The sequence below is a fragment of the Pelodiscus sinensis genome, chromosome 2 (assembly GCF_049634645.1).
Source record: "Pelodiscus sinensis isolate JC-2024 chromosome 2, ASM4963464v1, whole genome shotgun sequence".
NCBI classification, from domain to species: Eukaryota; Metazoa; Chordata; order Testudines; family Trionychidae; genus Pelodiscus; species Pelodiscus sinensis.
This window is the reverse complement of record NC_134712.1, coordinates 37,915,923-37,932,815: the sequence shown is the minus strand read 5'-3', so window position 1 is coordinate 37,932,815 and position 16,893 is coordinate 37,915,923. Positions and strand designations below refer to the sequence as shown.

The window sequence follows — 16,893 nt, the reverse complement described above, 5'->3', positions numbered from 1 at the left end:
GGGATCCCCTAACTCTGCCTCAGAAGATACCCCAATATCTTCAAATCCCAGTTAGATGTTACAACCTGGTAGCCATAATTTGATATGAGGCACTAGCTTGGAATCTTGATCTTGAAGTCATTGTGAAGAACATTCTAGCTTGCTGTGTACATATCTTGCTACAGTTCATAACTGCTAGAAGTTGTCACTCGAAAATAGGACTTAAGGAATATCCTCTGATAAGGAAGCTGGTAGACAAATTTCTGCTTAGGTCCACAACATAGAGTTTAAATATAATTAATGACTTCTCAGCATATACACATCCATTCATTCCACATGTACTGAGGATAATGAAATGACACTGGAAATGTAATTCTGACGTCGGAGCAGAGTCTATGGCAAGTGGATGGCCTTAATCTAATAACGTTTTGCCTACAAGCCAGAAACCTGCTTCAGACAGCTAATATTGCTAACTTTCATTAAACAGTTAACTGAGGCCTAAATCCAAACATGGCCTGTGTTCTGTACAGTTTTCTTATGCACATGTTTTCACTATGGAATTGCAAATAATGATGGGAAAAGGGATATGAGAATTTAAGCTGTTAACTTGAGTGGCAGATTGTGAGGAGAGGTGGTTTCAAACTATTCTGGATCTTGTCATGCTCCTTTGTTGGACTTGCATGAAGTAATATTTTCCTTCATCTTAAGTACTGTCATGGCCCCCATCACCAAGTTGTACAAGCACCTCGCAGTCTATAATATACTTATTCTCATAATTCCCCGTAAGGTAATGAAGTATCATCATGCACATTTTACAGATGGGGAACTTGTAGCACAGACAGGCTAAGTGACTTGATCAGGATCACAGAGAAGGAAATGAACCCGCATCCCAGGCTAGTTCCCTAACCATGAGAAATCTTTCCACTTTTTAAATCTTTACTTTTATTTTATTTATACAGGGTGCACTGAAGGCCCCATTGATCTGGTGTTCGTGATTGATGGTTCAAAAAGTCTTGGAGAGAATAATTTTGAAGTTGTAAAGGAATTTGTCTCTGGAATCTTGGATTCTCTTGAGATTTCTCCCAAAGCTGCTCGAGTTGGTTTGCTGCAGTATTCCAGTCAAGTCCGCACAGAATTCACATTAAGACAATTCAGCACAGTCAAAGACATGAAAAAAGCAGTGTCTCACATGAAATACATGGGGAAAGGCTCCATGACTGGACTCGCCTTGAAACAAATGTTTGAGAGAAGCTTTACTGAAGCAGAAGGGGCAAGGCCAGTGTCAGCAGATGTGCCCAGGGTTTCTATAGTGTTTACGGATGGACGAGCCCAAGATGAGGTCTCTGAGTGGGCCAGCAAAGCAAAGCAGAATGGTAAACTGCTATTTTGTCCCTGTTACTTTAAAGATAATGTTTATATTTATTTTAAAAAGTATTTCAACATATATTAATGAAGAGACAAGACTGCTGTAATGTACTGACCAATTCATGTGCCACTGACCTCTGCTGGAGAGAATTATATTTTCCCCATTTGGCTTGGACTAGGGATTTTGCCACAAAGCACTCCATTTCAACTAGTATCCCAGGAATCTGAGCATCTGTGTACTGAAGTACCAAACCATTCCAACGCTGTTGCTTTGCTTAGCCTGAATGCTGAGCTGTGACCAGCACATTTTCACTAAACATACTTAATATAAATAGAGAATTGCAGGAGCTTTATTAAAGATTTGTTGATCCATAGGCTACAATTTTATAGAAACCCACTCCCAAAAAACAAACAGATGAATATATTAATCTAAAACACCCCTCTCAAAATATCAGAAATATGTTGGTCTGGACTTTGCTTTAACTATAATTGTTTTAAAAATACATCGTGAATGTGGAAGCAATTATATGTCGCTGTGACTAAGTGTCCATCCTACACAAGACCAGAAAGCATTGAGGTGGCCACATGCACCTGGAGGAGGAGCCAGTGAGCAGTGATTATAGGCAGGGCCAATATAAAGCCCAGGAGCTGAAACCAGCTAGGGCTGCAGGAAAGTACCCTCCCTGGGAGGAGGGAATTGTTCATCTGAGAAACCCAGAGATTATGGGGTTGGGAGGGAGAGCCAGAAGGTATGGAGAAGCTTAGAGAAAAGGCAGTAAGATCTTTGGCTGCTGACCTGAGGGTCCCTGAGCTGAAACCTAGAGTAGACAGTGGGCCTGGCTTGGGTTCCCTACCAGGCAGTAGGGAATGTCACAGACCAGACAATGGAGAGTGGGTTGCCTGGGACAGTTTGCCCCAAAAGACTGTGATGCCATGGACCTTGCCGGAGGATCAAGCCATAAAGAGGAAGCTGCAGCTCCTACAGTCAGAGGATCTGTATGGTGAGAATGGTTGATGGGTGGAAAGACTGCCAAAGGTGAGGGTGCACCTAGAGGGCATGTCTATACTAGGAAATTATTTCAAAATAACTAAACTTGACTTAAGAACTCCCAATTTTACAAAATCGGAATAGCATATCCCCACAACAGGGAAGCCTCAAACTTAGTCCAAGGCAGGCTTTCTTGACTTAGAGCCCCAGGAAGCACTGAGAAGTAATTAGTTCAAATTACTCTGGTGAGTAGTTATTTCAAAATAGTGACACCATAATGTCCACATTACTGCTATTTTGAAATAATTCCCCAAGGAAAGCATGAGTTCAGATTTCAAAATAAGTGACCTGTTATTTCGAAATAATGGGCTTGGTAGTGTTGAGGCTCCACTTATAAATTCGACCTAATGGGGGTTATTTTGAAATAACGCCCTAGTGGAGACCAGGGCAGAAGGAGCTGATTCCCAAAGCGGTTGGGAGGAAGCACCCTCTTGGTAAGTTGGCCCTGTGACAGTTGCTCAATTTCACCAGATCCTGCTGAAATATAAACTGGTGGAGTATCAGTCACATATGCGGGAATTTGGGGGGAGGTGCAAGCTGTGGGAGGGGCTGGTGGCTGCCCCCTCTCCCCATGGCCCAGCCCTGCCCCCGGCCTCGTTCTGGGGTGAGGAAGGGGAGAATCAGACCCAGCCTTCCCCGGCCAGAGGGAGCACAGGGGAGGGAGGCTTGGGCAGCGCACCTCCCTGCTTCGTCCTGGCTGGACAGAGCACAGGGAAGGGAGTCTGGGGCAATGCACCACCCCTGCCTTCTCTAGGTCATCTGGAATTGGCCCCATGATGGACCATGGACTGTGGGTGGTGCATTTGCACCCTCCTTCCTATGGGCCCCTGTGTGCAACAGATAAAGCTTCTAGGACCTTAAAAAGATTTCAGAACATGGTGGGGTTGGAGCAGCCCCTGCTGGGCATGGCAGATAAGGTTGCCAGGTGTCCGGTTTTGAACCGTACAGTGCAGTATTTGAGTTTCCTGTTTGGGAAACAAATTGAGAAAATATAAATGAGACAATATAAATGTCTGGTATTTTCTAAATAAGATGTAATGTAGATTGTGATGTCATGTCAAGTGTGTCCGGTATTTTTGTTGAAACCATCTGGCAACCCTAATGGCAAAGCTGGGTTGGAGCAGCACTACCGGTGGCCATGGTGTAGTGGTGCCGGAGCTGCCTCCGCAGCCTGTGGTTAACCCATTAAACGAATCCTTTAACCGGTTAACTATTCTGGGCAATTTTTATATCCCTAGTACAGGTTGCCTCCCTAAACCAGGACTCTCTCATCTGGCAACATCTGTGGTCCAGCTGGACCACAGATGTTGCTGAACGAGAGTGCCCTGGGTCAGGAGGGTGAGCTGCAGAGAGCGCCGCACTTGGCAAGGCTGGTGGTAGTGGGATCAGGGCCTCAGCCACCCAGTAGTGGTAGCAGGGCCATAGTAACAGGGTTGAGGCAGCCCGTGTGTACTGGCCTGGCAGTGGGGACAGAGCTGTGGCAGCCTGGCTGGCAGCAAGGCCGGGCCGTGGCCACCCAGCAGGGGAAGCCCATCTGGGGCTGTGGCAGTGGTGCTAGGGCTGCGGCAACCCAGCTGGGGCCACAGCAGGTCAGTGGCCTGTAGCGGGGCCAGAGCTTTGTGCTGCCAGGCTGGCAGTGGGGCTGAACAGCAACTATGGCAGCGGGACTGGGGCAGCTGTGGGTATGTCTAGACTGCATCCCTCTATCAGCAGAGGGATGCAGATTAGGCAGGTTGACATTGCAAATGAAGCAGGGATTTAAATATCCTGCGCTTAATTTGCATCAAAATGGCCACTGTTTTTGCCGACTCAGCACTTTGTCAGTAAAAAGCAGCAGTCTAGAGGGGGATCTGTCGAGAGAGAACCTTTTTTGACAGATCCCCCTCTAGACTGCCTCTTTTTGCCGACAAAATGCTGAGTCGTCAAAAATGGTGGCCATTTTTATGCAAATTAAGTACGGGATATTTAAATCCCTGCTTCCTTTGCAATGTCGACCTGCCTAATCTGCATCCCTCTGCCGACAGAGGGATGCAGTCTAGACATACCCACAGCTGCCCCAGTCTGGGCCACAGGAGCTGGTGGCAGGGGGGATGACAGGCCGGGATGGCAGGCTGAGGGACATGGTGGCAGGGGACCTTTCTTGGTCTGGCAAATTCCCTCGTCTAGGACTGCTCAGGTAGTCAGTGCCAGACCAGTGAGGTCCAACTTGTAGTGGTATGGGGAGATGAAGAAGATACTGGAAAAGTACAGAATAGGAGACAACTGTGATAACAAGCTTGTTATCACTATGCCTCTTTCTGAAGGCCTGAAAATAAAACCAGCAATTTAGGGTTCCATACACCGAACTGAAGTAGGCAATAATTGGGACAGCATATGGGAGAGTTACAGGCCGTGGAGAGTAAAAGATTTGGCAAGAAGTACAAGCCAACTCACTTTCAGTGAGAAACCTCAGCAGTAGGTTGCTTTCACTGAGAGAGCATGAGCCAAATACATCTCCTGTGTAATCCCACTGAGGGGAGTGTAGTTATGCTGAGCCAGGAATTTGGCAGTGAATGTGTTATTACTGTTAATTCCAAGTCTTTTAAAAGCAGCAGACCTCAGCATGAACAGTCCATTCATTAACCCAAATCAGCCTCTCTCATATGATAGATGTTTTACAATCCAGGCTAGCACAATGTCAGCCAGGGTCTAGATAAAAAGCAGGACTCTGCTTAATAAAAATGTAGGCACTGGCGATGGAAAAGGTGTATTGGCTATGGCAGTGTTTCCCAAATGGTGCTCCATGGAACCCTGGGGTTCCGTGAAGCGAACGTTAAGGGTTCCGCGAGAACCCAAACACTCCCCTCCCCCGCCCATAAAGAGACAGAGGAGCCTGGCACGCAAAGACGCTGGCTCCTTCCCCGCTCCCCTTTCAGACATCTCCCGCGTCCCCCGCTGCCACTCTGCTTTTATCACTGGACCTAGCAGCAGCAACAGCTGCTTGTCCCGCTTCTGCCCGATCAACCTAAGATCCCTCTCCCGGGGCCCCCGCTGCGACTCTGCTTTTACCACCGGAACTCCTACTCACTGTGAGGATCGGAACAAATCCCCATACACACTGTGAGGACACGTGGCTCCTGTGTGTGACTTTAAGTTTAAGAATTCAATCTAATATCAAAATTCCCCATGGATCGTTGGTTAAAAGAAGGAACTTTAAAGAGAAAAGTGAGTACTTCAAACTCCAATATTTTTACTGAAACCCGCAAGGAAAATACTGAGGCAGCTCAAGTTAATTATGAAAAATTTCAGCTGACTAATAAGAAACGCAGGTATTGTGAGGACTATTTGGCATTTGGATTCACAAGCAATGGAAATGAAGATGCTCCAGGTGCCCAGTGTGTAGTGTGCAACAAAATATTATCTAATAGTTGTTTAGTACCTGCTAAATTGCGAAGACATTTTGAAACAAATCATCCAGAATACAAAGATAAAGACATTAGTTTTTTTAAGCAAAAGCTTGAATCGCTTGAAAAAAGTAAACTCTTCATGTCAAAAATTGTTGCATTTTCATTATCAGATTTGGCAGAGGCATCTTATAAAGTAAGCTATTGTATATCGCTCGCCGGAGAAGCACACACTATTGGGGAATCACTCATAAAACCATGTGCAAAATATATTGTAATGTGTACGTTGGATCAGGAGTCTAGTAAAAAAGTTGAGGCTGTGCCACTATCAAACAATACTGTCACACGTCGTATTCACGATCTTGCTGCTGACATCGAGAAGGAGCTTATTTTTCGACTGCATTTATGTGATGCATATGCATTACAATTAGACGAGTCCACTGATGTTGCAGGTCTTGCAGTTCTGCTTGTATTTGTCCATTATGATTTTAATAGTTCTATTGAAGAAGACTTACTTTTATGTGAATTTTTGCAAACCAATACAACTGGTGAGAATATATTCAATTGTATCAATAACTTTATGAAAACACATCAAATAAGCTGGGAAAAATGTGTTGATGTGTGCAGTGATGGTGCCAAAGCAATGGTAGGAACAGTGGCTGGCGCTGTAACACGAATAAAAAATGTAGCACCAAACTGCACCAGCAGTCACTGCATTCTCCACAGACAAGCTCTGGTAGTTAAGAATATTTCTCCCTGTCTTAAAAATGTGTTGGACAAAGCAGTACAGATTATTAATTATATAATAATTTTTTTTTTGCTCGACAAACTTAATCCCTGGCTAGGAAGTTCCTTGAAATTTTTCTGAGTTTGAAAGGGTTCCGTGGTCAAAAAAAAGTGGGAAACACTGGGCTATGGCATCATATCTAGTCTCCTGCTTTGGCAGTGGACAGCTGAAAATGGTTATTGGTAGTGAGTACACAGATATCATGAACAGTAAAGGGAAACAGATATACTAACCCCAGGCCCCACTTTTTATCTGAAACAAAGGAACTGAACATTCAGTTTTTGCTATTGGTATTTGAAGCTCTCTTAAAAATTGCTTCAGTCCTTAAAAGGATAATCGTTGTGGGTGTTTTTTTAAATGACTGGGATCCCAGCCAGATATTCTGCACTCATTTCACAGTGACCTTTTGCAGACAGGACAAGGACCAACTTTTAATGTTGCTTTAAATTCCAAAGTGGTCAGTGCAAGATCAATGCATTTTCTAATAGCAGAAATGAATATCAGATCACGTGTAAACCAGAAGCAAAAAATTCCTGCCAGCTATTGGAAAACAGAAATATGAAATGTGTTGCTTTGTGTGGCGTGTGTTTAAAATTTGTCTGATGAGAGGAATGTGAGCCATTCCCTGAGCCCACCTACCAGGATGAATTAAGACTGAATCCCCTTAATTGATCTCCTTTTCCCAGTTCTCTTCCTTTGCCCTCCCTCCCTCCACAGAAACTAGATACCCAATGCAGGAGAGACTCTTGCACCCACAATTACTGCCCTAAGACACATTAATCTCTTCTCCCTGGTGTCACGACTGGCTCCTCTTGCCCAGTAGTCCAGTTCCACCACAAAAATTCTGCATTTCTCTTTGACCAAGATCCCAAGCTCTAGATTAATCTGTATAGCTATCAGAAAATGATGCCACAAATCAATTTATCAGGAAACAGATGATCTATTTCAGAATTCTTTCTCTATCTGCCTTGCTGGTACGTCAAGCCTATTTATCCTTTCAGCAAAAATTGGACTGATGAGCTCTGCATCCCTCCCTAGTCATTCAGAACCACTGCTAAATTGACCAGATGTGTGACCAGACGGTGCTCTTTCGGGTTTCATTTATCATCAGTCCTAACCATATGTTTATGGGTTTTTTTAGCTGCAGAATTGTTGTTAAAACCCAATGGTAAAGCAATCAGTTTCTAGAGCATTTCTGATACTGTAGAATTCAATGCAACTAAGATTATTCATCTAACACAATCTTTGGAGTTACATGGCATGCACATTTCTGATGCTATAAGTAATCCAAAACATGATACATCTCCCTTTCATTTAACTGTGGATTTTTAAAAAGTTGCTATAGTAATAACATGCCATTTCTTTGAACTATAGGTATAACTATCTATGCTGTTGGAATAGGAAAAGCAATTGAAGAAGAATTACTGGAAATTGCTTCTGAACCACCAGACAAACATCTCTTCTATGCTGAAGACTTCAGTACCATGGAGGAGATAAGTGAAAAACTAAAAAAGCAGATCTGTGAAGGTACCACATGCCACTTCCATTGAGATTAAGAAAAGTGAACAGCCATCTATATTTTGTTTCTCTTCTGTTTTTAATAAACAATGCATACTGAAACCCCAAAAGGATTATAATGTCCCTTTTCCCTGCCCCCATTTTACCAGGCTGTAGTTAGATCAGTGAATTTCACTTGGGCTAAACATTAGCTAATCCATAAGGAATATTGAGGGTCTAAATTATGATTTATTGAAAGAACAATGACTCTTACCGTCTGAGTCATGTTTAAAATTGTGTAGGAGAATGTTGCTGATGTTTCCCTATGTAAGTCAGTGGAAACACTCAGCAGCAATCAATCAATAAACCAAACAAGGAAAACAAAACTCACGGATTTCTTCTGCAGTATTCACAACAGCAACAAAATAGTTCACTATACCCAGTAAGTAAACAGAAAAACAACCAGTTTGTGCTTCAAACCAGTCTTTGATCCATGAGTGCAGATCCATCCATCATCCCCCCCCCCCCGGCCCCCACTCTAGCCCTGCTTCTGTTAGCTTCTTTGCAGGGAGCAAGCTGGAATGGACTCCTGTTTGCCAGTGACCTAGAGATGACCCTGCACCCACTCGCACTCTATGCTCATTCCTATTGGTGCCTGAAGTCACTTCCTGTAACAAGAGAGTGAAGCACAAGAACCCCAGGGAACATTTAATTTTCATTGTGCTTAATTTTAATGTACCAGTTAGGTGTTTTAGTTTTGTTTTTAAAGTTTGCTGTGCAAGATTGCCTGGCAGGAAGTAACACATTCTTCCTTTAGGCAGGGCTGTGGGAGGACTCAGGAGAAAAAAATCTGCCTGGGATCCCTCCAAACTGTGTATTCCCTGACTCTCCCTCAGCCTTGAGGATCTTATCACTAGCTCCCTTTGATATACAAAATACTGAAAATGCAGAAAAGCAGTTCTGTTCACCCACTGGCATACTAAGTAGGTGTGCAGATGAAGCCCATTTCAAAAACAGAGGGAGATTCCAAGTCTAAAATTCTCTGGAAACTCTTCTAATACAGTGATAGAAATGTAGCCGTGTTAGCCTGGGGTAGCTGAAGCAAAATGCAGGACAATGTAGTCTTTAAAGTGCTTCTTCTAATACAGTAATTCCTCATTTAACACTATAGATGCGTTTCTGAAAATGTTTGTGCTAAGCGAAAACATGCTATGCAAGATCAATTTTCCCTTTAAAAATAATGGAAAACATGGGGTTGCATTTCAGGTGGTGGTGGCAAAGTCAATTTTTTGTTGGTGCTCCGTTATCAATGTCAACATTAGATATCTAGCAACATCCGTGGTTTGTTAAAATACAAAGATAAACACGTGAGTGGAGGAGTGCTGTGACCACATGTATTCATCCGCTCATACGTATTACCACTGTTTTCTCTGATACCGCCGCACAAAGTAGTCCACCACTTGATTATTTTTCATGTTATTTTGGGGACGGTCGTGTTATTTGAAAAAGTCCCCTAAAAATAAAATCGTTCTATTGCAAAAATGTGTTAAGAGGGCACATGTTAAATGAGTAATTACTGTAAATCTTTCCCTATCACACATCCTTTAGATAACTGCAGTACTGTTTACCATACATTTTTCACAGAGGTAGCTGTGTCAGTCTAACTCAAAAACTTAAAAAACAGCAAATGGTGCTGTAGCATCTTAGAGATTAAAAAAAATATAGATAGTATCATGCACTTTCATGGGCACAACCCACTTTTATCATCTTAAGAAGTGAGTTATGCCCACAAAAGCTCATGATAACCATCTACATTTTTTGGTTAGTCTCTAAAGTGCTACAGGACCATGCCATAAATTTTGTTTACTTTTCAGATGTGCTATTTGCTAAACCAAAAATAAGTAAATCTCACCCCCTTGTGGTAGTTTCCAAACTAGAAACTCTGCCACCAGTGGTCTGGTATTCTGCTGCAGCTCCTCTTGTCATTCATCACAAATGGGTAATGCCTCTCACCTGTGGAATTCAGTGGCCATCCCTACAGGGTTGCTGCTAGAGTCTCCAGGACTAAGCACCATTCCAACCTGGGCCACCAGAAATTCTGCCCCAAGTGGTGGAACAAACTGGCATCTCCATTTCTCACAACCATTGTTTTATTTGCATTATTTGTTATACAACAGAAACTTTGTTCTGTTCTTTCATCCTCCACTTGGCTGAGAAAATCACTGGCTCTAACTCTCTTGATTCTTCTAGTACAGCATCTCTGTAGTACAGTAGTTCTCAAACTGGGGTCCGCATACCAATAGTGGTTCCCAGCCACCTTCCATGTGGTCAGCAGCTCAAGCTCAGCTCCCTCCCTCTCACCGGAGTAGGTAGCCTGGGCTGGCACTCCCCCCTATAGCCCTCCCCACCCTGAAGGTTGGAGTGCCAGTGCGGCTTCCTGCTGTGGGAGGGGAGAGAAAGCCCTGAGCCTCCCTGCTGGACCCCCAGCTCACCAGCTGCTGAAATGTTTCTAAGTTTGAAAGAACTCCTTGGCTACGTCTAAACTGGCATGATTTTCCGCAAATGCTTTTAACGGAAATTTTTTTTCCATTAAAAGCATTTGCGGAAAAGAACGTCTAGATTGGCACGGACGCTTTTCCACAAAAGCACTTTTTGCGGAAAAGTGTCCATGCCAATCTAGACACAGTTTTGTGCAAGAAAGCCCTGATCACCATTTTTGCCATCGGGGCTTTTTTGTGCAAAACAGTTTTCAGCTGTCTACACTGGCCCTTTTGTGCAAAAGCATTTCCGGAAAAGGGCTTTTGCCCGAACAGGAACGTCAAAGCATTTGCGCAAGCAGCACTGATTTCGGACAGTAGAACATCAGTGCTTTTGGGCAAAATCAAGTGGCCAGTGTAGACAGTTGGCAAGTTATTCCGCAAAAGCAGGCGCTTTTGCGGAAAAACTTGCCAGTCTAGACGCAGCCTTTTGGTGGCTTAAGCTGAAGAGCAGGGCTTAGTCCTGGAGTCTTCTTCAAAAATGAGCAGGGACAGCCCATTCCCAGCTCATGCTGGGTCCCCCACTGCACACCAGCCTCACAATTGCTTCCCTTTACACACACCTCTGAGTTCCACACACCAGTGTCCTTGTCCATTTGGAAATCGCTGACAATTAGTTAAGTGGAGAAGCCACAGCAGGGTTAGCTTCCAGCCCCCTTTGTCCATTTGTTACGAATGGAAGCTGCTAACAGGTAATCATCAGGAAATAAATACCATTTTCCTATCATTGGATGCTACTCTTCTGTGCAAAGAATCACAATGTTTTTCTATTAATCTCTCTTTCCCTTTTGGAAATTGTTTCTGCCAGCCTTGGAGCAGTCAGATCACCATCAGAATCTACTGACAGATGGGCTTCAGACGACTGGCCCTCGTTCTTCAGGTGAGATGCTTCAAATCAACGTGTCCTGTTTTCACCTCAGATGGTTCCCCACTCAGCATTCTCCACAGAGGAAAAAAAACCAACAAATCGTCTGGTAGCACTTTATAGACTAATAAAACATGTGGATGGTATCATGAGCTTTCGTGAGCACAGCCTACTTCTTCAGATTACCAGTAATCTGAAGAAGTGGGCTGTGCCCACAAAAGTTCATACCCCCATCTACATGTTTTGTTAGTCTATAAAGTGCTACCAGACCATTTGTTGGTTTTTTCCTGTAACAGACTAACTGAAGCTCCTCTACAGAGAAAGTCCATTATTCACCCAAAGGGATACACCTGTAAAATACCTTCCACAAATCCTTTCTGCTCTGCATAATACAGCTTCTGAGCCTTGCTGCAACAAGCTCATGGATGTATCCTCCCTCCTTAAACTTCCATATCAATCTTGTTCTTTATTGGTATCTAGAACCTCAGGCTTAACAGGAACTGACAGATCTAAATTCCTTTTCCAGGTCTGCAAAAAAAACTTTAAAAACATTTACAGTAGATACAGTCTAACAGCTCAGCTTTCGTGAAATTTGTGTACCACAGCTTCTGTGGGTAAAATGCAAATTTACACCATGAGTAGTCTCTGCTAAAATCCAGTGGATTAAGGTGCTAATTAGTGGGTGAGTGGCAGAATCTAGCCTTAAATGAATAAGGTGTTATGTACTAAATTCAACAGATATGCTGCACGATTATGAGTTAATCAATTTTAATTGCAGTTCTATCTTCCTACAGGATCTGAACCAGCCAGCATAGCCATCACAGACCTCCTTGCTTGTTCTAATTTTGCAGTACATCACAAATATCTTTTTGAAGAGGGGAATGTTTCAGAGTCAACAAGATCAGGTAATCAGTTACGATGATGCAGGAATTTCCAGTTGCCTTCTGTGGTTATACAGATTAGAAAGATGGGTCAAAAGTGGAAATTCATAAACAACACCCGCCACAGAGTGGCATTTCTTGACACATTTCTTCATAGTTGCTTAGGTACCTCCTTCTCTGTAATGCTTATAGGTAAGTATTTAACTGGGATCTGATGTGTCTTTTGATGATTGTTGTACTATATTTTGATGCCAGAAAACTATATTGAACATACAATGCATTCAGTGGCTATATTGTTGTGCATTCAGTATTTTTACTTTAGATACTGCCTCACCATTTCTCTAAACGCCTTTGATCTGCTTTTCCAGCAAAGACTTCAAAAGATAAGAAAGAACAATGCAACTGTGAAAATCTTGTGACATTCCAGAACCATGCCAATGCTGCAGTAAGAAAACTAACCCAGCGCTATATCCTTTCTGAATAACTGATCCTGGATCATAAGTAGAAAAAAGTTATTTAGCATTAATTCTCTCTCCCTCTTTTGTAATCAGTGTCAAACACCTAAAACTCAGATACCTCTTTGGGCCCAAAAGCAATTTAACAAAACAATTGTACTACAGTTTATACAGCTCCTTCAATGAAAGGACTCACGATTTTATTCATAAACATGCATTGTCTTAATCACTGAATAGCAAGACAAGTCTACATCTCAGATCAGGTGAGTCGAGTATGAGAGGAGGCAAAGAAAATGGAGACTGATTTTGAAATCATAATCCTATTCTCTAGGATTTTGCTATTGTTGAAATATCCATCATCATATTTTTGAGTAGTGTTTATTGGCAACAAGGAAACTTATCCAAATACTGATGAGAAGTTTCCTGTTGTGCTCAGTGCAGATGCAACAAGCCACTTTGTATAATATCCTGACACTCTCATTTGGAAATTATGGTAAAGAACAGTGGTAAAGACTAATTTTATATACAAACCCCTTCTGGCTTGAAATGTATATTCAGCTACTCTACGTTGGGTTTTACTGTCTCATTTCAGAGGAGTTATTACTACAGTGCTGCAATAAACAAGTTATTTGTAGGTTCCATCAGCCATCTTACATAAGAGAAAACAACGTAAACTTTCTATGTAGCTTCCCATACTGCCTAGCTATTACCTTTAAGAAAGCCATTTTGAATATTTGAGAGAATGAACGAAAAAGCTGCAAGTTCTCTCCCTTCAATTTCAGTTTTGTACACAAGGACTGCATTTGAGATCAGAAGAGACCCACTCGCTGGGTGGGAGGGAAAAGAGGCGGGGGGTTAAGGAGAGAAACAGTGATGCAGAGATTACTCAGAGGAGTTCTTACTGGGATGCTTCCCAAAGCATAAGTGCTTCTGAAACTGGCTTGGCTTAACTGTCTGAGGCACATGTAGGCTTGAACAGGGAAACTTGCCAGAAAAGTTATATTGTTACAGCTCCATTACTAACCTCTCATGGGCACTTAAGTGGTATACAAGCTTGTACCCAGGAATTTCTATGGGGACGGTGGTTTTTTTCCCCATAAATGCGAACTACAAGGGTGTGAATGCACTCCCCATGATCACCCCAATCAAGCAGGGAAATCAGCCCGTCTTTCCCCAGCCGGCCAGAGCAGCATGGAGTGAGGCCTAGGCAGCCTGCCACTCCCGCCTTCCCCTGGCCGGCCACAGCATGCTTACCTGGGGCACACCCCGTGTGTGGACCTGGTATAGTTATGCATGTAACAAGCCTAAGTAATACCAAGAAAAACATTTGTAAACGAATTCTCAGAAGGGATCATAACACCAAAAGCATTGGACATGAACAGCTTAAAAGAACAGTAGACAACAATATGACTAATAAACATAAGATGTTGTATGTCTGTATAGAAGCCAACCAAAAGGAAGTTGCCAAAGAAACAGGGAGAGACAGAGCTTTGATTCCCAAGGACCTACTAGACATAGGAGCATCCAGTGTTTAGGGTATTAGCTTTGAACTCAGGATACAGCTACATTGCAATAGGGACCCACCTGAGCTTACACTACAATCTTATAGCCTCCCCAGCTCAAGCCCAAAACAGGTGACAGATCAGCCACAGGGTGTTTCATTGTGTAGATGTACATTGAAGGCCTGGGTTCAGGATTTTACTCTGAATCAAGCAGAGTTGGGACTTGAACCCAGCTTTCAAACATCCAGAGGGGGGACCAACCCTACCACTCTTTCACAAGAAAAGGCTGAGCTGGGTTAGGCATCTAAGGGTGGGAAAAGAGCTCATGCCTGTAAATCCCAAGCAGCAACAGGCACTGCTACAAGTTGGAGTTAGGTACCTAACTGTTTGAAGGGCAGGCTTGTTCAGGCTGCATCACTGTTCTACAAACTTCCTGTTCACTAGCTTAAGCAGTTCCCAGCTTGCTGGCTTTTGTGGTTCCCTTTCTTATGCACACAATTCTCCCCCTGTAGATTATACAGTGAGAGAGTTGTGCATAAGAAAGGAGATACAAAGAATGAGAAATGGAAGGCTGGAAGTGACTTCAAGAGGTCAAGTCCAGCCACCTGCATTAAGAACAGTCCTGGCAGGTGTTGAGCAGTGTAAAAAATGGGTGGCCACAAACCACCAAGCCCCTGTGCTTTGTGGAGCCAGCCCTTAGTCTGTCTGTTCCATCTGTGAAAGAGTTATATCAGTTTATAAGTGTCGAAGACACACACTGAAGATCACATGGTATTCAAATTCTACAGTACTCATAAGTACCTTGCTGTTTTCCTGTATTGTACCAGCTGTGTTGGTCAGTTAGGGACTCCATAGGTTTGTCATATTAATCTACAGAGAATATATTTATAATGTCTCAATGGTAAGTAGCTGAAACTTTTAAAGATTGCATTAGTAAAGAACAAAACTTCCCTGCACTTTAAAATGCCAACAGAAGCCCCTTTTCTCCTTTGTGCTAAGCAGAAAGTAGTGGCCTGAAACTCCTGTCCATGCGTACTTTTGGTAATGCAAGTAGACAGCATTTTGTAAAATGCTAGAACTAAACTTCTAGGAATGGTTAAAAAAAAAAGTTGTAAAGATCCACATTAGGCCCCATATAGCTCCCTTTGTTCCTGTGCCCAGTCCTGCTTTGACAAGGAAGAAATAAGGTTGATCTGTGAAATGCAAGGAGTAAAGAGAGGGAAGACTCTTAGGCTATGTCTAGACTGCAGAGTTTTTCTGAGATACCAGAGGTATCCCGGAAAAAACTCTGCCACGTCCAAGGAACATGTCTACTTTTCTGAAAAAAAATTCAGAAAAGCAGGTGCATTTTTTTGATAACTGTAAACCTCATTCTACAAGGAAGGGATGTTCCGAAAAAGGGTTCTTTTCCCCCAACATTTGGCCCAGTGTAGATGAGCCAAATGTTGGAAAAGCCTCTTTCAAAAAAAAGAATTGGAAAAAATACACAAATTGCATTTCAATTTGTGTATCTTTTTCTGGAAAAAAATGGCAGCATAGACAGCCTCAGTAACATTGTAAACCTCTATAACCAGCAGTCAGCTGCAGTTATATTTTCTCTCTTCCCTCCATAAGTTGAGGGTGGTAGGAGACACTTAAAGGACAGTGAAAGAGTAGCAATAACATCAAAATGCCAAGTAGAAAAACATGCAGCATTGTGCTGCATTCAGACTAATCTTTAGCTCTTGTTAAAAATAGGTGTGGACAGGTTAGCACAGGCTGCTATGACATGATTTTTCAAATTCTTTTTAAAAGATTTCACTTTCCTTCAGTATATTGAGATTCAAAATAATAGTTGAAAGGGATTCTGGTGAGTTCTTCTATAATACTGGGTATTAGAGATGGCTTTTTCCTTAACTTATCAATACTGGAAGAAATAACTAAGAGAATGGAAGCCCTGGAAAACAGACTAAGATACTGATGAAGAGTTCTTAAGTGTACACTGTACTGTATATTTATACATACATGTTGCAAAGCTATTTTGTTAAAGCTATACAAAGCTATGTAACACAAGTCTATTTGTGTTTGAGGAAAAGATGTTTTTGGACCCATTATTTACCTACTGAGGCAGAGCATATTCTTTTGCATTGATTGCAGTAAGACAAATGTTGAAAGGAATTTTAAAAAAATGTAGTAACTAGCAAAATTTCTATTAAACACTTGAATTTATAAACTATGCAACTTAATAAAATGCTTTTATTTTTAAAATTGTGAAACCTTGGTGACGTGTTTGGGTATTTTTAGGCTATTTACAGGTGTATTATTTTGGGGAAATTTCATTGTCTGCACCACACAGCTCAGATTAGTGATCACCATGGCCTGGGAATCTATTACACTCCTCTGTAAATCATTGTGCCCCAATCTTTTACCTCCATCATACTAAAAATGGAGTACAACATATATTTGACTATACAATAATTTAATGTATACTTTTGTCTAATATAAACCATTGCCTAAAGAAAATGAGAGCATACATGTAGCCCACCTTAATATATCAAATATATACACCAACTCATACCAGCGTTTTTTGGTACTCTTCCAGTGAGCAACACTCA

At 42.3% G+C, this 16,893-nt stretch overlaps 1 protein-coding gene across 6 annotated transcripts in view; it reads left to right on the top strand.

Moving 5' to 3' along the window:
- Positions 1–16,546, top strand: part of MATN2 (matrilin 2) — a 108,311-nt gene extending 91,765 nt beyond the window's left edge. For all 6 annotated transcript variants that reach the window (XM_075920331.1, XM_075920332.1, XM_075920328.1 and 3 more), the window contains 6 exons: positions 939–1,352; positions 7,937–8,089; positions 11,405–11,476; positions 12,256–12,366; positions 12,711–12,809; positions 16,207–16,546. In XM_075920331.1, the coding sequence (XP_075776446.1) occupies positions 939–1,352; positions 7,937–8,089; positions 11,405–11,476; positions 12,256–12,366; positions 12,711–12,809; positions 16,207–16,259 (902 nt within the window). In that variant the 3' untranslated portion in view covers positions 16,260–16,546. The remainder of the gene's footprint in view (positions 1–938; positions 1,353–7,936; positions 8,090–11,404; positions 11,477–12,255; positions 12,367–12,710; positions 12,810–16,206) is intronic.
- The last annotated feature ends 347 nt before the right edge of the window (positions 16,547–16,893 follow it).